The following is a 20,128-nucleotide window of genomic DNA, read 5'->3' on the forward strand; positions in this document are numbered from 1 at the left end:
CTGGAATTGATGGCAAAACATTGCCATTATGCAGTAAAACAGCTTTAAGACTCGTCTTCGATGAATCAGTGAACAGTCTCCACTCATCTGGATCGTGAACGATGTTGAGGGCTGCCATCACACCATCGATGTTGTTGCAGGCTACAAGATCACCTTCCATGAAGAAAAATGGGACAAGATCCTTTTGACGGTCACAGAACATGGAAACCCTAACATCACCTGCCAGGAGATTCCACTGCTGTAGTCTAGAGCCCAACAGCTCTGCCTTACTCTTGGATAGTTCCAAATCCCTGACAAGGTCATTCAGTTCACCTTGTGTTAGGAGGTGTGGTTCAGAAGAGGGGGATGGGAGAAAATGTGGGTCCTGTGACATTGATGGTTCAGGACCAGAAGTTTCATCCTCTTCCTCTTCCTCGTCTGACTCAATGAGTGTGATTCTGGTGCATCAGGAACCGGCAGTCCTTCTCCGTGGGGTACTGGGCGTATAGCTGATGGAATGTTTGGATAATGCCCAGTCCACTTTTTCTTCTTTGACACACCTTTCCCAACTGGAGGCACCATGCAGAAGTAACAATTGCTGATATGATCTGTTGGCTCTCTCCAAATCATTGGCACTGCAAAAGGCATAGATTTCCTTTTCCTGTTCAACCACTGGTGAAGATTTGTTGCACAAGTGTTGCAGCATATGTGTGGGGTCCACCTCTTGTCCTGATCTCCAATTTTGCAGCCAAAATCAAGGTGATAGGCTTTCTTAACCATAGTGGTTATACTGCGCTTTTGTGATGCAAAAGTCACTTCACCACAAACATAGCAGAAGTTATCTGCACTGTTCACACAAGTACGAGGCATCTCTGCTCACTTTGGCTAAACAGAAATGTGTCCCTTTGCAAAATCAAACACTGACAAATGAGAGAGCACGACACTGTATGATTTCTAGAGCTGATATAGGGCAATTTGTTCAGCAGAGTGATGTAAGCTTCGTTATGATTGCATCATCCATGACATCTAGGAATAACATGATGCAATTCATATCATGTATGACGCAATACCAGCTTCAGATTGCATCATTCATTGTTTTGCTTAAAAAGCAAGTACTGTCCAAAACCCAGTCATAGATTTATTCATAGATCCAGTCAAAGATGTATTTTAGTCATTTCTGGTTTAAATTGAGATCCCTTCCCTTTATAACTCACTTTTCCTCCGCCATTCCCAAGTCAAGGGTCGTATATACTGACCCAATAGCATATCTTGAAAACTAGAGCCAATCAACAATTTTAAGCATCATTTTTGTTCTCAGTGACCCAGAATTAGTAAAGTTTGACTAGATTTATATCAGAAGCATTTTGGCTGTAAAGCAGTGTAATCCATCTCCCCGAGGGATGGTAGCTAGGTCAATTGCAGAATTCTCCTGTTGACCTAGTGTTATCTACACTGTTGGTTGGTCGGTGTGAACCTTTCACACCGCTGAGTGACATACTTAAACTGACCTGATTTCCTAGGGTATACCAGGCCTTAAATTAAAGTGACTTGGTTTTCAGCGTGCTGAGCACAGGTTGCTGCTGTTGACTTTATTGGGAGTTGAGTGCTCAGCCTGTAACGCCAGGTCGCATTTTTAGGTGACTACCATTAGATATTCAAGCTGGAAAACTTTGGTCAGACTATCCTGAAAACTCCCTATATCAAGTTGCTTTTTTTTTTTTTTTTTTAAACCTTTCATCCACTTTTTTAATCACTCTCCACTTGGCCTTTGTCAAGGCTGATTCCCCACTCTGGCGCTTCGAGTGCAGAAGGTGAGGGCCCACCAGGTCTCTAAAAATTAATACTTGCCACTCCAGGCTTGTATTCAACTCCCAAGGTTACAGCTTTTCTCTGACCTTGGATTGGTAGATGCTGTCACCACCAAGTGCAAAACCCCTTTGAGAACCCAGGAAGGCGCACTTGGGAATTTCTTCCTGGGGGGTACCCTCAAGCCCTTTCACCTCCCATCCCCTGGGAAGAGCTGAGAAGAAAAACAAAGGAAATCAGCTGTTGCCATCAGCTAATTAAACATGTGCACAAACCTCTTAGAACATACAAATCCATTTCTTTTTGTGGATACAGACTAACACGGCTGCTACTTTGAAACAAATCCAATTTTGTTCTTAAAAAAAGGAAATTTTATTAATAAAAAATACATCTGGGATTTAGGCTTTTGCTAGATTTAAAAAAAAAAATTACAAGGATTAAGCATGAAGAATAGCTCTCTTGAGGTCCAGCTTAAAGGTTACAAGCAAAACAAAAGCACCTGGGGTTAGCACAGAGGAATCCGCAAGTCATAAAGAAATAAAAGGGATAATCCTAATCGCATCTTCCTAAACATTTCCTGATCTACTTACATATCTGGATTGTTAAATGAGTAGTTTCTAGGTATGATACTGACAATTTTTCATACCTGGCCCAAGCTTCTCACCGCATAACTGTTCCCTGTCTCCCTCTCCCCAAGAACAATAACAGACAAATAAAAGGGGAGTCTTGTTTCAATTTTAAAAAGTTCTAGCCTTCCCATTGGCTCTTTTGGCTGGGTGTCCGCTCACTTCCTTTTACCTATGCATAGCAGTAAGACTTTTTAACCCTTTACAGATAAAGCAATTAGAGAACAGCTACTAAGAGGGATTTTATAGCTAACTAGCTGGCTGGGTTCATAAAAGGGAACTCTCCCTCCCCCTCTTCATTTATCACAGCCTCCCTAGCTTGGTCTTGACCCGGCCCTAGTTTCCAGCCTTCTGTTGTTGCTTTACAGTTTTCTCTCTTCCCTGCTATCATTTGTCCAAGAGCTTCTAAGTGTCATGAATTTATTGCGACACATGTGTTTGGCAGCCCTGCTGCCTGCAGTTCAGGTTCACTGATCTAGAAGGTGTAATTCCACCTGTGGCCACTGAAGGCTGCTGGGGAGGCAGGCTTCAGTGGATTGTCTGTTCTAGATCGGTGATGAGCTTGGTATGAAAACCTAAGTATCTGAACGCCTTCCGATAGTCATAGTCATGTTGCTTAATGTACTAACATCTGTTGTGTGTGTTCGCTCATCCTCTGCCCACCAATATTGCTTGTCCTGCTTGGGTTCATCTTCAGCCAGCTGTTTATCCATGAGCTAATCTCATGCAAGCAGTAGGCCATTTTGGTGGTAGTGGTGAGGTGGTAGGCGGTGAAAGATAGGTAGAGCTATGTGTTATCAGCATATTACTGGCATCGAGTCTGTTGTCTGACCAGTTCATCTAGTTGCTGCACGTACATGTTGAAAAGAATTAGAGAATTGATCCTTGTGTAACTTCACAAGTGAGGGGTCTGGTAGGAAGGATGTAGTTTCCCATCACTACTTGTTGGTATGTCCCTTTAGAAAAGATTCAGATTGTTTTAGTGTATTACCCTTGATCCTTGCACCTCTTTCTGGTGAGACAGCAGTATCTCATGGTTGACACTGTTGCATGCTACAGAGAGGTCCTGGGGGATGATATCCATTGACAGGAGATCATCCAAAAGTGCCACTAAAAAGATTTCAGTTCTGCTTCTGCTTCAGTTATGCTTCTCCTTTGAGTCTTAAGAGTGCATGTGGTTCCCATTTGCAAAATTTTTCTCTGCAACCATTAGGGCTAGATGCGTTTTTTTTTGTTTTTTGTTTTTTGTTTCATTTTTAAATGAAAGCTGAGATTCTCATGCAATGTGATTCCAGCAGTTGGGTTTAAAGAAAATACTAAAAATTATGAAAACTCATAGGAGTTGGTCAGTTGGTGGGAACAAAAGGTGAGGGAGCTCAGTATTAGCACATGCCCTGGCTCCCCACTGTGCACCCCAGCCCCCAGCAAGACCCTTAGTATCTGCAGCCAGACCTCTGCCCCCCAAAAGACCCACTGCTTCATAGCCAGACCCCAGCTCTGTCTCCCAGAAACCTCAGCCAGATTCCAGTCCTTTTCCCTCCAGGGAGACCACAGCCATGAGTTCCCCAGCTACCAGGACCCAGACAAAAACCAGCACCCACCCAGCTACTTCAGTTCATCAGACATCCCAGCACGCATCCAGCTACCCCAGGCAACACTGAGATATCTGAGCCTTCCCAGTTACCTGAGAGACCTTCCAGCACTCACCTAATTTAGCAGTCCCAGACATCTGCCAGCACCTCCACCTAACCCAGCACTTTAGATATTTATTTTCCTCCCTTCATGCCCTAGCCATGTAGCTGCCAAGCTTTGTACAGCTCCCTGTCCTCGTCCTCCTCCTTGCCCACAGCTGGTTGGAGAAGTGTATATTGTCCATAAAACCAACATTTATAGTCATATGCAAATTATATGAAAATATTCAAAATTAGTTTATTAAACATGCCAAAACTGTCACATGGAGATGCACAAAACTTGCCTCAGTCAGGTCTGGAAGTAGCAGCAAAAAGGGATTTTACAGTGCAGTGAGGGGAAATGGGGCACTTCATGAACAGAATAGGGTTGTTTAACAGTGGGAGGTCATGTGCATCAAGCTGGCCCTTGTTATGGTGACCAGAAACCATCCCCCAGGGTATCCCAAAAAATCTGGGAACTGGCCAGTCCCTAAATTGGCTAATCCTAAAGTGTTTTACATCCTAAAATTATGGGACATCACAGTTCAATACTTCAGGCTTCAAGTTTAATGTAATTTGAAATTGAGTTGAGTGGAGAATGTCCTGTAGATGGGAAATATTTTTTTCTTTAAGAATCTTTAACTACATCATCAAGAAACATGTAGTAGAGAATCTGCAACAGCGCCAGCAAAGAGGGCGTAGAATCCTAAGAGGTGCTGAATCCTGCAAATCTCATTACTGTGTATGAGGAATCCATGAAGACTTGAAACAGGAGCCATGTTAATTATAAACAGTACTTGGAACATGGAAAAATGCAACGTTCGAAGAATAGTAAAATGCTAAATTTGTAGGGGAATACAGTATGTATTTTAAAAAATAAACTTGACCATTAATAGGCACCTTCTAAGACCTAGAATTACCAAATTATGATCAGTTAATTTAGACTTTAGATTTCACCTTCTACAGTAACACAATATTATGAATTTACTATTCTGTTCTTTGTTGAATTTGATAATTGCTTCTCATCTTATTTCTCCAACTTTAGTATATAGGGTCTATTAAGTTATGTAATAATAGCTGGCTACTGTAGCTTCGATTTAGAGTATTCCTGTCTTTTTGGTAATGGTAAAAGACCTGCAAATTACAGCCTACAATCTCACAGAAGTAGGCAGCAATTAGAACTGTGGAACGCAGATTTTTATTACTGTTTCCTTAAATGTGTTTAGTTACATTCATACATGCTTTTGCTTTCATTTTAACGATGAAAATGAGAATTTCCACATCTAATGATACTATTCTGCTGTGGATTAAATCTTCCAAATCTTGTACAGGCTATAGGCTTGCCAGGTCACAATGCATCATAAACTAGAATTCATATATTCAGGGGAAGGGGAATATGACATGTTTATACTGTACAAAAAAATTAATAGGCAAATTTTACAATGGTCATCTGCTATTTAGTCTTAAAAAAAATTAAGCACTACTGTAAAAAGCCATTGTCAAGGGCATTTTAGATTTTATTTGGGAGGAGTTATAGTACTGCTAAACTTTTCAAGATTTTTTTCTGACTTGAAATAATAGGAATGTTCTTATTTTATTCTGGTGAAATATTCTATGATCTTCATTTTTAGATGAATGTACACATTATTTAATCTTATTCAAATAACCAATCCAAATCTGCTATTTTCAAAATGTTGTGTTTTATATCTTGGGTTATTGTTTTTAGGATTATGGATTAAATTATTTCTAAAAATGAGAATTTGAGCCTACTGAAATGCTTATTTGTATCATAGACATTCATCATAATAGTGTATATTTGCCTTTCTCTGCAAATGTTTAAAGAAGTTAGTTATAAAATATGGAGTAGGTGTAAGTAAAATTTTGAAGTATATTGTGTGTGTTGCTTGCATTCATTACCATGTGTTGATCATTGTACCAATTTTAATCTCCAACCACTGTTTGTATTGATCATACTATACCGCATAGGTGATAATGGTAGATGGTTCCGAAGTGGTCCATTATAAAATGCTAAGTACTAGCCTCTGTTGATTTATAAACACTGTCCAAGCATCACCATCAACGGCAGCTAATCTTATTTAAAATAGTCATGTCATTGCAGTGTTGCCATAAATTCCTGTAGACAGATTTTAAACTCAAGTTAGCTTCTGCCAAAGTGTAATTGAAGGAGCCCTATTTCTGTGTGCCAGCTATCTGTCTCAATAAATGTAAAATCTGTGGTTCTTTTCAGAGAGCTACATTTACTGTAGATATTAATGAGCTGTTGACATGTGAAATTTCAAGGATAGATGTTAAGTGATTTAGAAAAGTAATTTGCAGTTCAAAATTAGGAGATCGGCCTTTAGTTTAAACTTGAAGTTGCTAAAGGGAGGTATATCAAGACTAAAAGTTGATTACTTTGTGCACTGAATGCAGCTCCCACAATAAATGTTCATGCATATGGGACTTTTTTTCTTAGCATGTGCTGTGTTCTATTTTTATTGTATCCCTGCTTATTTTATGTTTATTTTTTGATCATGTTGGGGTGGATGGTGGAGATAGTTTCCCCCTCAAGACTTCTTTCCAGCTTTGTTTCTATTTAGTTTCTGGAATGAAGATTGAATTTAAATTGTTCCCTTGTCTTTCACAGAAAGGCTTATCTAAAATTTCAGAGGGTTTTTTTTATATTCCTTTTCACCACTTCACACACTGCAGATAAGATGCTGCTTCTCCTCCTGTTGAGTTTTAGAGGTAGTTCTAAAGCTGTCAGTCTAGGGTAGGTAAAGGAAGATACCAAAAATGTTCTGCCTTTGTAAAGGGCCTGTCATCTCAAATGCTCCTGTTTTGTTTGTTTCAGTGACTCTGGGCATATTAGCAGTATGAGTTACTTTAAATTCTTTTTGGAGAGCTTCTCTCTCTTTTTTTTTTTTTACAGAGCAAAGAGAAATATCAGACTATTCACTGAACTCTTAAAGAGCTGTCTTCTCTACCTCCACCTAAACAATAAATTATGTGTAGCTCAAAAGCTTGTTTCTTTCCCCAACAGAAGTTGGTCCAATAAAAGATATTACCTCACCCACCGTGTCTCTCTAAAGAATAAGTGTCAGTCAAGCATATGCAGGAACTCCTTCCTCAATATATTACATTAGTTTCCTTCTCCTTTGTTTGCCCCTCTGTCTAGACTTCGGTCTTATCCTATCTCTCTGATATGTCCTCCTGCATGTTTCTTAAACTAAACAAGTTACCTGTTTTTTGACCCACGTGTTTAGCTGAAGTTTAATGCGCTGCTGGTTGTTTCCGTTAAGAGGAATTTATGATAGTCATATTTTGATGTAATGCTGTTTCTTTTTTTTTTTAAAAAAGAAAAAAGTACAAAGTCCTGTTTCTCTGAACACAGGAGGATTCAAACAGCAGGAGTCAGTTTCTTTGCTCACACTTTCAAGCCCCTTCCAGGCAGTACTCTACCCAAAAGTTTTCTGTCAACTTTTTTCCAAGGTCATGCTACAAATCCTTCTCTGGCTTAAGGGTTTCTTGCTGCCCACTCTCTCAGCTTCTGTGTTTTTTCTGCTCTTTCTTTCACAGATGTACAAACCTACACAAAACAATAGCCAGCAAAACCCCTATACCTGTGCTTTGCATGTGCCTTTGTTTTAGATGGTGACATGCACCTGTTTTGGAGGTGAAGGGCGCTATTATTTTAGCTCTTTTATTCTATAAAGGAGCGCAAGGGCTTCTTACAACTCTTAAATGAATGGCAATCGATGCACCCCCTACTTTTAAAGAAGTTTAATCCAACCCCCACCAGTAACAGAAAATTAAATTTTCTCCCTACTTTCTCCAATACTTCTGAAAACACTGCTATCCTTCTTTTCAAGCACAAAACTTGAGAACTGACTCTTCACATCTGAGGCGCTGAGCTTATGCCAAATCTTGTTGCTTCTCTGTTATATTTCTAAAATCTACCCTTTCCCCTTAGTCCCCAATGCTTAAAATCCTGCTTCATGCCCTCATTCTTTCACCTGTAACATTACTCTTTTTAGACTCCTGTACTCTCGCCTCTCCTTTTTTCAACACATCCAACATTCTGCACCTAAAGTTCTTTCCGGCCACTGTGAGGATGAAAGGTGTGTGACGCGATCATTCATTGACTTCCTGAATCTTTCCACATAAAATTCAAACCTCTCATCCTCACATCTAATGCTCTGCCTTTGAATTCTGCTAGGCATGGTGTCCCTAGCCTCTGTTTGCTAGAAGCTGGGAATGGGCGACAAGAAATGGATTACTTGATGATTACCTGTTCTGTTCATTCCCACTAGGGCACCTGGCATTGGCCACTGTCGGAAAACAGGATACTGGGCTAGATGGACCTTTGGTCTGACCCAATATGGTTTTTCCTATGTTCATTGTATTTCCAATCAGATTCCTCCATGCCACAATTTGCGCCATCCTCTTGACATGATGTTGCTCTTCTGTCTCTGCTTCCTGCCTTCATCTTCATTCACTTTTCTCCTTGCTCCAGGTGTCAAGTACTCAGTGTCCTCTATCCTTAAAATTCCTATTTTATATGAGCACCCAAAATGTGGTAGGCCCCTGTACACTTCTGCATTCTGAATCTCTACAGTTTATCCTGCCTCTTTATCTAAATTTATCAGAACGGGTAAGATTTATAATATAATACAACTCACGTTATTTGTGTTTGTTTTAACTCCTCTTTACCCTTTCACTTATGTGAAGTTATGAAGCTAATAAATATTTAATAGTAAACCAGAAAGGGAAAAGGACCCTTCAGTAATGCATTGGTCTTTTGATTCCTATCCAAGAAAAGTGAGGAAATTGGTTCTCTGGGTCAAAAGATTTAATTCAAATATTTTTTAACCTTGATAATTAAGACTAAATGGCAAGAGTTTTACCAAAAGAAATGAAGAGTGGTTATGGTTAATTTTTTCTCGTGGGAGCCAAGAAAGGAGCCTGTCGTTCTATTTAACTGTGTTTTGGAGCATGTAACTACGGCAGAATGGGAACTAGTAAACACAAGAGTTTTAACAGGTAATGCATGAAATAAGTCATTTTGTAATCCGCTCCTTAAAATCAGTGTGGCAGTAGCTTCCCTTGCAGAAGACAGCTATTTTGATGGAAGGAGACTTTTTTTTTTTCCCTGAGAAATCAAATAAAGGATAGACACATACAGGCAGCTCTCAGGAGAAATCATGAAGCATCAGCAGCTTTGACTTGTTTTACCACAGCTATTATGGCATGACATTCAGAAAGGCAGCCAGCCTAACAGAGACATATTCTACAAAAGATGTTACCTGCTGCTGCTTTTGTGTTGCATGCATTCATAGGTGCTCTGAGTTTCTTAACTTGAGCCATCTCCTGGAGTGACGCTGCTTGGTGTTACCTTTAGATTGAGGCCCAGGAAAGCTGATCAGCAGGAAATCATTTACATTCTCAATGGGAATGTTTTGATCTGGGATTTGTTAAACTGTTCATATAGACCCTAGATAAAATGGCAGTTGGCAGACCAAGAAAATATCCTACACATGGTTTAGCAGATGAGAAAGTTCAAACCCTTTCCAGAGCCAACACATTTCTTTGCCAGGCTTGATTCCCTAGAATTTACAGAAGATATTCTGTGTTTTTCTACTAGTACATCATGGCTTCAGATTCAGGAGTTTGAAGATGAGACTTTTGTTCAGATTGTCCATTAGCCTCAGACAGCAATTTCGTTTGACTACTTTTGAAGGCTTTACCCAGAACTCCAAATTTCATAGTAGAAGCTGTGCGCAAATGGCACTCAGACAACAGATGAAATTGGTTCTAGAAGTAGTTATTCCAGTTTTCAATTTTGTATGAGCAAATTAAATCTGTAACAACAAAATATATGTTGAAACAAGCAGGTAGTATATCTGTAATATTTCAGGTCCATATCCAGAAGATAATGGGGAAGTCTGTACAATATTAGAATAAGTTCTATTATCAATCCATCTTTTTTTGTAGTCTGCTAGGACAGCTGTAAAAGGGGAAGATTCTAGTCCTTGAGAATTTAAGAATTGGATTGGACCTCTGGCATTGCTCGATCAACACTAATCCCAGAGAATGTCTTAATTTTGATTGCTCTACAGAATAATACATGAATATCTCAATCTGATATGACCGTTTCTTAAATTTATTAAAATCCTGATAGTTAATTCTCTTCCCTTCAAACTGTCTCCCTCTTCATGGGTTTTTATCAAGAACTTTGCTATCTTTGGCACAGCTGAGATTATATCCCTACCTGTATCTGGACAACATTCTTTTCAGAGCATTCTGAGGGAAGAATTGACAGAGGTTTCCACTACCACATAATGCAAGTCCTATACAGATACACCTCTACCCTGATATAACGCTGTCCTCAGGAGCCAAAAAATCTTACCAAATTCTAGGTGAAAACGCATTATATTGAACTTGCTTTGATCCACCAGAGCGCGCAGCCCCTCCCCCCCCCCCCCCCCCCCCCCCGGAGCGCTGCTTTACTGCATTATATCCGAATTCGTGTTATATCGGGTCGCGTTATATCGGGGTAGAGGTGTATATTATAAATTCTGAAAGGAGTATATTCATGCTTTTAGAAAAGATCCAGACTTTAGGTGATGGGGCATTAGTCTTTCCTCTGATATGTCTTTCCCAAGCTATCGTGATTCATTTAGAAATACTAGCATGCATACTTAAAGAAATCATACACTCCTTTGAACATTGTTTGGTGGGCCATAAGAGACCATTATAGAGACTTTTGCTTAAAAATAAAAGGCACAGTACTGGCAATAAAAAGATAAAGCTTTATCTTAGTTTTAGACGTGTCAAAGGTGTACGCTACTGACAAAGATATGAGAAAGATTAGACCACTGCTGTCAATTTTTCACAGAATGTCCCATCATTTTATTACAGCATGTTAATACTGGAAGTTCTTCTTGCTGAAAATGTATTTAAAATAAAGGACACTTAAAGTTAGATTAGTTTTAAATTTAGGAAGGCCAGTCTTGCTCAGTTTTATATAGGTTTTTTTTGCACAGTTTTTGTGACCTCTGCCTTTGCTTGTTCTGACAGCCAGACTGCGTTCCATATTCAGGGAAACTTACAGCTAAGGTGGCAGGTTCCCTTGGCAAAATAAATCTTGGTGGCTACATTTTTTTTTATAATCCAACAAGAGGCAGATTAAATCATTTTCAGGGTTTGGATTTGTTTCTGTGGTATCTCAGGAAAGAACAAAACAAAATTAACGAGTTTCTCTGCACCATTGGAAATGTGTATGGGGGGGCATACTTGATTGATAACTTGATAAAGGACTGAGATCTGAGTCAAACTGCTTCTTGATGGACTGAATCAAGTATGCATCTTTCACTCTCGTGTTCTATTGATTCCAGATAATAAATGCACTTAAATTTTCACTTTTTTAGCGCTTTCTATGAATATGAATTCTCTCTACACCCCAGTAAGGCAAATAAAGTATTTGCTCCCTTTTACAGATATGTTGTCTTTCCTGGTAGGTGCTAATGGTGACAGCACTGCAGCTCTTTCCTCTTGTTAAAATGAAAACAGTGGTGGTGGAATTGTACAGCACTGCAAGGTCTCTTAGAGAAAAGACCTAGTCCACTTGGACCATAAAATCTTAAACTTCAGATTCTGTTAAATGAGGCCAACTTTAATTCAGTGATAGCAGGATTTTCTGTTATCTTGAGGGAAAATGTCCTATTTATGGTCCTTACTATTTCCCTGAAGTAACTGAAGGACTTTTTTAGGTCAGTTTCTAGTCATGAACAATTAGACATTGTTTAGCAGACATCTGTCTTTCATGTGTTAACTAAGCAACATAGTAGAGCATCACCCTCTGGTTCTACAAAGAGACTGATATTCTCAATGGAGTCTTTGTCAGCACATATAACTTGTGAAAAACATCCTCCTTTAAACACATGAGTTGAACTGAAACCCTCATCTTAAACTTTTCCATTTCGAAGTCAATCTAGAAGGAATTGTATGATTTTATTATCTCTGGTGTAAAATGCAACCTGCCTTTTTTCTTATCTTTCTGAAAAGTTTAAATAATTATCACTCAGTGTTTTTAAGCTTCTATTATAGAATTTTTTAAAATACCCCTCAATGGGGGGGGGGGGGGGGGAGTACAAAAGAAATGAATAAAGTGTGATTAAAGAAACAGACTTCAGTTTGTGGCAATATTCTAAGTCAAACCCTATCTTTCTTCCCAAACGTGAATCTTTAATTTATAATGTAACTTTATGGGTCCATTAAAGAACGCATTCTGGCTTTGGTCACTTTTTTGAAAAATCCCAACATGCTTTAGATAATTGGTATTAGTGTTAAATCCTGTGACGTAGCATGTTTTATTATAGGTGTGGTAGAATCCTTTCATTTTATCAGTATGCTTACTTTTATGGGAAGGAAGCAAGATAGCAACATTTAAATTTTACTTAATCTCTTATTCATATAATGGAAAAGCTCACTAGTTAGTGTGATGTTTAGGGAAGTGTCAATAGGAAGAAACTTAAAAAGGGAAGCCAGAGGACCAACTGCTTAAAAGGAAAAAAGCACAACTATTTACTTACTTTTTTGTGCTGAAATTAGTAAATTGACAACTTCTTTTCAAGTGGGAAAGAGCAAGTATATTGGAGAGCATTCAATGAGATGTGACAAATCAGCAGAAATTGGCTCTCTTGGCTCAGAATATAGAATGTAATTCTGTTAATAAAAATAATTTTCATGAAGTTTTGCACAGTCCCATAAGCAGCATTATAGGTATCCAGGTATATTTTTGGTTTTTTATCAACCGAGTTTCATTTTTTTCTTTGTAGGAGAAATTACTATGGAGGAAACTGGGCCAGTTTTAGCTTTTCAGGATTATTGTCCTGGATTAAGGAAAACCAGGTAAGGAACTAGAATGACTTTTTTCTTTCCCTCTTGTCAGGTTTCTCGTACAGTAACTCCTCGCTTAGTCATCCTGGTTAACTTAACGTTTCTGTTTCGATGTTACATTGCTGATCAATTAGGGAACATGCTCATTTAAAGTTGTGTAATGCTCCCTTCTAACGTCTTGACAGCCGCCTGCTTTGTCTACTGCTTGCAGGAAGAGCAGCCCCTTGCAGCTAGCTGCTGGGGGCTTGGAACCAGGGTGGACCGGCCGCCCCCTATCAGCTCCCCCTATAAGCTCCCCACTCCCCTAAATTCCCTGTGCAGCAGCTGCCTGCAGTTCAGCTGTGTCCCTCCCCCCACTGCCATGTGCTGCTCCTGCCCTCTGCCTTGGAGCTGCTCCCCGAGACTCCAGTTGCTGTGCTGGGGGGAGGGAAGGAAGATGGAGGGGCTAATGTCAGTGTGTCCCCCTGCCCCTTGCTCCTGCACCCCACTTACCCCATCTTCCATAGAGCAGGGCTCAGGACAGAGGGAGCTTGCAGCAGCTTCGGTCTCAGCAAGCTGATGTAATTAACAAGGCAGTGTACTTAAGGGAAATGTGCATATCTCCCTCCATTCCTGCTGCCTTGCAGAGTGAGAGAGTTAACCCTTGAGGGCTCAGCTAATTGCTAGTTCATCATTTAGCAGTAAGGGAAATATCCCACCCTCTGACTCCTCCACCTCAACCAAGCTTCACAATCATCATCACTGTGTACCAGTATTAAATTGTTTGTTTAAAACTTACACATTGTGTGTGTGTATGTGTGTGTGTGTGTATATATATATATAAATAGTCTTTTGTTTGATGAAAAAATTTCCCTAGAACCTAACCCCCTCATTTACATTAATTCTTATGGGGAAATTGGATTCACTTAACATCGTTTCGCTTAAAGTCGCATTTTTCAGGAACAGAACTACAACGTTAAGTGAGGAGTTACTGTATTCTATTTTTTGTGAAGAAATACAAACATAACAAATAACTTAGGAAGTGTCTAGTACTCTTTGGGTATTACATATTTAATAAATATTAAAGCCAGCAAAACTGAACTACCATGCATCTCATTTTTATACATGGACAAAACTGGAACATTTTATTTAAAATAGATAACTCCTAAACAGCAGTGCAAGTAGGGCAGTCTGGTACACCATGCCATACCAGTAAGATATTTAAAGCTGATTCGGTGTACCAGAAAGACACAAGAGGAGCAGAATGTGGGACCGCTGGGTGGCCCAAAGCTGGCAGTTCCTCTGGCACGGCTGTACTGCCCTCAGCCCTTCCACGCAGGGTCTCCTCCATCTGTACAGCAGTCCCGCTGGAGGACAGGGCTGGGAGGCAGGGCTGGGGGCAGTACAGCCGTGCCAGAGGAGCTGATGATGTTCTGCTCCTTACCCCGCTGTGGTTCCTGGGAGAGCCCTGAACTGCAGGGCTCTCCCGGAAACTGCAGCAGGGAAAGGAGCAGAACGTGGGGCCACCGGGCAGCCCCACACTGGCAACTCCTCTGGTAGAGCCATCCAGCAGCCCCACGTTCTGCTCCTTTCACCACTGCAGTTCCGAAGCTCCGGCACAGTGGGAGAAGGACAGAGCCCCTCACCCCAAGGTAAGGGGGGGGTGGATCATGGGGAGGGGACGGGGAGAGCATGGGGGCCCCAGGCTGGGGGCGGGGAGGACTCGTGGAGGGTCACATGAGGAGGTCATGTGCCCCCGTTAGCTGTCTCTCTCCCCGCACACACACCTGCCCCCCATACCAGTAAGAAATAGATTCCACTTCCACCACTGCTCCTGAACTAAACTACATCTGGTAATCTCAGTATTATAATTGTTAATTATAATACGCATTATCAAAAAAGGCATCTCTGAAGTAATCTTAAAATAAGATAGTACTGTTTTATATGAGTATAAATGAGACCATACAGCCACATAATAGGTATACTTTATTAAATGAGCTTTTATAGACTTCACCCATCATGGATATATTCTGAATTCATTTTATCGGTTTGTAAGAAGTGTTCTGTTTCCATTTCACTGTCATTACTGGATAAAAATATTAATTTGCACTTCTATGGAACATTCCAAGTGAGGAGCTCAAAGCACTTTATAGATACTAATGAATTACGCCTCACATCACTACAGTGAAGAAAAGTGTTATCAGTATTTTACAGAATATCAGAACTATTTTATATGCTTACATAACTTGTAACCGGACTATGTTAATGCTCACTATAAGACTTTTAGTGTGCTCCAACAGGGTCTGCACGGGCTAGTTAGTGTGCAACACATTACCATGGATTAAAATTTTACACCCCTCTGGTGCGGACAAAACCACCATGTAGACAAGCTGTGGCAGAGCTAAGAATACAATCCACATCTGCTTTTGTGGGATCATGTGGGAACATAGCTCTTTATGCTCATTCTGTATCCTGTGTGTATGTGAGAAATATATATGCACACACACCTCTACCCCGAAATAACGTGACCCGATATAACACGAATTTGGATATAACGCAGTAAAGTAGCACTCCATGGGGGTGGGGTTGCGCACTCCGGCGAATCAAATCAAGTTTGATATAATGCGTTTTCACCTATAAGGTGGTAAGATTTTTTTTGGCTCCTGAGGACAGCGTTATATCGGGGTAGAGGGGTCTGTGTGTATATATATGTGTGTGTGTGTGTGTGTATATATGTGTGTGTGTATATATATATATATATAAAATGAGAAATGTGTGCGTGTATATATGGGGGGGTGTATGTGTGTATATATATTTAAAAAAAAATATAAAAATCTAAATAAATATAAACTGTGTAATCCCAGTTGTTGGCATAATTTATTTCTGGACAGACTGTCATGGTTTTGGTATACTTATCAGATCTTACCTCTGAAACTCATCATGTAGCCAAGACAAACACTTTAATTTTAATGCATTTTTCTATAACCAAGGCTTATGTAATTCATGACCGTTCACTCAAAGCTTTTTAAAAAAGGGCACTCACTTAGAACAAGCAGGCATTTGAACTATATTAGCAAATGGATATGCAGTTACTGCTTTATTACTTTTAAATTCCTGTTGGGATTATCTACTGGAGTGTTGTTAAACCAGCTAATCCATAGGAAATAACCTCTCCAGTTTAGTCACGTGTGTCTATTTATATTGATTATACTAAAAGGAAACACTTTGTAATAGGGCTGCTCAATATCAGAACTTAAAATTGGAAGTGAGATCACCACTTTCATGTATGTCACACAGTTGTCTTTCTGATTCATGGTTTTCTTCCTGAACACTTACTTACTTCTTTTGAACCAAGCAGTTAGCCAAAATTCAGGGCTTCTCTCCACAACTGGCCGGATCGACAGCCAGCGATCGATCCAGTGGGGGGTTGATTTATCATGTCTAGTATAGATGCAATAAATCCACCGCCATTCACTCTAGCGTCTACTCCGGTACTCCACCTCAACGAGAAGCGCTAGGGGAATCCACGGGAGAGTGTCTCCAGTTGACACACCGCAGTAAAGAAAACTCGATAAGTAGATCTAAATACGTCGATTTCAGCTACATTATTTACATATCTGAAGTCGCGTAACTTAGCTCAATTTTCCTCCTCCCACTCCCCCCCATTGTAGACCAGCCCTCAGGGTCTATCAGGTTGTTTCCATTAGTGGGAGAAACTGATGATGAGTCAGGAATTTAAGTACAGTCATCTCTATTTACAAATTTCAGAGTAGCAGCCGTGTTAGTCTGTATCCGCAAAAAGAACAGGAGTACTTGTGGCACCTTAGAGACTAACAAATTTATTAGAGCATAAGCTTTCGTGGGCTACAGCCCACTTCTTCGGATGCATAGAATGGAACATATATTGAGGATATATAGATAGATAGAGATAGAGATATAGATATATATATATACACATAGAGAGAGCATGAACAGGTGGGAGTTGTCTTACCAACTCTGAGAGGCCAATTAAGTAAGAGAAAAAACTTTTGAAGTGATAATCAAGATAGCCCAGTACAGACAGTTTGATATAGCTGCGGGTGGCTATTTTACAACAGAAAAGCTTCAAAACCAGACTCTGAGAGACTGCTGATCTGGAATTGATATGCAAACTAGATACAATCAACTTAGGCTTGAATAAGGACTGTATGGCTGAGCCATTACAAACATTGAATCTATCTCCCCTTGTAAGTATTCTCACACTTCTTATCAAACTGTCTGTACTGGGCTATCTTGATTATCACTTCAAAAGTTTTTTTTCTTACTTAATTGGCCTCTCAGAGTTGGTAAGATAACTCCCACCTGTTCATGCTCTCTGTATGTGTGTGTGTGTGTGTGTGTGTGTGTGTGTGTGTAGATATATATCTAGATATAGATATATATCTCCTCAATATATGTTCCATTCTATGCATCCGTAGGCTGTAGCCCACGAAAGCTTATGCTCTAATAAATTTGTTAGTTTCTAAGGTGCCACAAGTACTCCTGTTCTATTTACAAATATTGTAGAAAGTCCTGTTTCCTTTAACACAGGAGGAGTTAAATGCATGAGTCAGTTTCTTTCCTCACAGTTCCAAGCCTCTTTCCAGCCAGCACACTCTAAAAATTCTCTCAAATTTTTCTCAGGGCCATGCAACATGTCTTCCTCTCAGCTGTTTTAGGCACTTCCCTTTTGCCTTCTCTCTGTTTCCGTGCAGTTTCTATAGCGTGTCTCATTTGGAGGACAGGGCTCGGAGGTGGGGCTGGGAGCGGCATAGCTGTACCAGAGGAGCTGCCGATGTTCTGCCCCCTTCCCCGCTGTGGTTCCTGGGAGAGCCGTGACCCACAGGGCTCTCCCGGGAGCTGCAGCGGGGGAAGGAGCAGAACGTGGGGCCACTGGGCGGCCCCACACTGGCAACTCCTCCCTTAGCCCACTAGCTTCAATTAGGCTCCACCCAAACCCAATCATAACAGTGTACACACTAACTCAAAATTCAATCTACTTACAATACATTAAAAAGAACAGGAGTACTTGTGGCACCTTAGAGACTAACAAATTTATTAGAGCATAATCTTTCGTGGGCTACAACCATCCGAAGAAGTGGGTTGTAGCCCACGAAAGCTTATGCTCTAATAAATTTGTTAGTCTCTAAGGTGCCACAAGTACTCCTGTTCTTTTTGAGGATACAGACTAACACGGCTGCTACCCTGAAACCTTACAATACATTGTGATTTTTAGTAAGTACTATAGCTATCAGAGAGAATAACCATTTTAGCTAAGTTTTAGCTTTATCTAACCTACCCAGCAAATCCTAAAATTTTCTCATTCATTCAGTTCTTGCAAGAGTCTCTAGAGGAAGTGTACATTGAACAATAAGAGATCCTAAATATTAAAACTTTCCATAAAGGGTAATGCTCTGCTCTCAGTCGGGGTGACGAAGTGGGTGAGGTAATATCTTTGGACTAAATCTGTTGTTTAATATTCCTGTAGTTAAAGTCCTTCTTGGGGACTTTGGTGCATTAATTTGGAAACCAGACAACACCCTTTAACTCTTTTCAGGTTTGATGAAGTACAAATACAATCACCTTTTATTTGACATTTACTTTTTCAAGTGTCCCTGACTCTAGTACCCTGTAACGTTAGCAGATAGTAGTAGAAATTATATGTAGTAGCTTTTTTTCTTTAATTCTTGAAATTATAATGTTTCAGTAATTTTTAAAATGTTGGAATCAAATGACAGTTTATTTTACATGATGTTTTAAAGTAACACATAAATACACATCAAATAGATAACCTATGCATACCAACTGCCTTATCAGGAAATGTAAAAATATCCTTATTTTAATATGGAAATCTGTTCAAAATTTTATCCTTATGACTTCAAATATCTTAATACATTTGCCTTTTAACAATGTTTGCTACCCACTTTCTTTCACATGGCAACCACAGACTAGATACTACTTGTTGTAGTTGCAAGAACTTCTGCAAGACTGCCCCCTTGTGACACTGCATTATGTCCAACAGGCACTGAAAAGTTACACAGGTTACCCAGATTTGTGACTAACTTAAGAGACTATCATTTTTAATTTGTTCTGTGCTTTCCGTATTTTTGAAGAATTGCACTTCGTGCAGAGCTACAGCATCAAATCCGCTGGAAAAATTTGTCCCAAATGCTTAGGGTATTGTGTAAGAATGCAATTACTATTTACATGCATTCTCCATCAGGCTTAAGAAATTGAGAACCATATATTCTATATTTTCCATTCCTTTTACACTCTTTCAATCCCAGCTGAATCTCCTCTGCAAACTCACCTATTTAGGGTGAGCATGATTGTTGTTTTATCTAAAACCTTGACTACAAGAAAAGACCGCAAATTCTGTGTTACTCTAATTGCACCCAGTTACAAATGGAGAAAAGTCTGTTGCTCAAGGTTGTCCAGGAAGTCCATGGTACAGCTAGGAAGAGATGGCTGATCTCAACTCCCAGTTTATGCACAAGATCATTTTGCCCCATTCTCTGTTGTTGTACTGGCCATATCCTTTTGCACAGACAGCGCAGTCTATTTCTCCATTACCTTTCATTTTAACTGTGTGACTGTTCAAATTCTTTGTTTCACAAAGCCATTTGTAAGGTGAGTAAACTAGTCATTTGACAAAAGCAAGCTTTACGAAGTGTCTAGAGCAGGTAGGTTCTTTTTAAAATACTGTACCACAATAATGTTTCTCTTAGGGTACGTCTATACTTACCTCCGGGTCCGGCGGTAAGCAATCGATCTTCTGGGATCGATCCCGGAAGTGCTTGCCATCGACGCCGGTACTCCTGCTCCGCGAGAGGAGTACGCGGAGTCGATGGGGGAGCCTGCCTGCCGCGTGTGGACCCGTGGTAAGTTCGAACTAAGATGGTTCGACTTCAGCTACGTGATTAACGTAGCTGAAGTTGCATATCTTAGTTCGAAGTGGGGGGTTAGTGTGGACCAGCCCTTAGAAAGGGGGTGGGGGAAGTACTCTTCCAGTAAGAAAAAACCCTACTTCTTCTCCATAGTACATAAGTATGCTACATCAATAGATCAGACGACCCCACCCCCAAATAAAGCAGTAGACACCACAGTGCTCTCTCCAAGAGCTGCACTTTATAAATAAATTGACATACA

At 40.1% G+C, this 20,128-nt stretch overlaps 1 protein-coding gene across 1 annotated transcript in view; it reads left to right on the forward strand.

Moving 5' to 3' along the window:
- The window catches only part of CHM (CHM Rab escort protein), a 64,041-nt gene that overhangs the window by 27,244 nt on the left and 16,669 nt on the right, over nucleotides 1-20,128 (forward strand). Inside the window, exon 3 of the mRNA XM_065556494.1 lies at nucleotides 12,922-12,994. Within this exon, the coding sequence (XP_065412566.1) occupies nucleotides 12,922-12,994 (73 nt within the window). The remainder of the gene's footprint in view (nucleotides 1-12,921; nucleotides 12,995-20,128) is intronic.

Source organism: Chrysemys picta, chromosome 9 (assembly GCF_011386835.1).
Source record: "Chrysemys picta bellii isolate R12L10 chromosome 9, ASM1138683v2, whole genome shotgun sequence".
In the NCBI taxonomy this organism is placed as follows: Eukaryota; Metazoa; Chordata; order Testudines; family Emydidae; genus Chrysemys; species Chrysemys picta.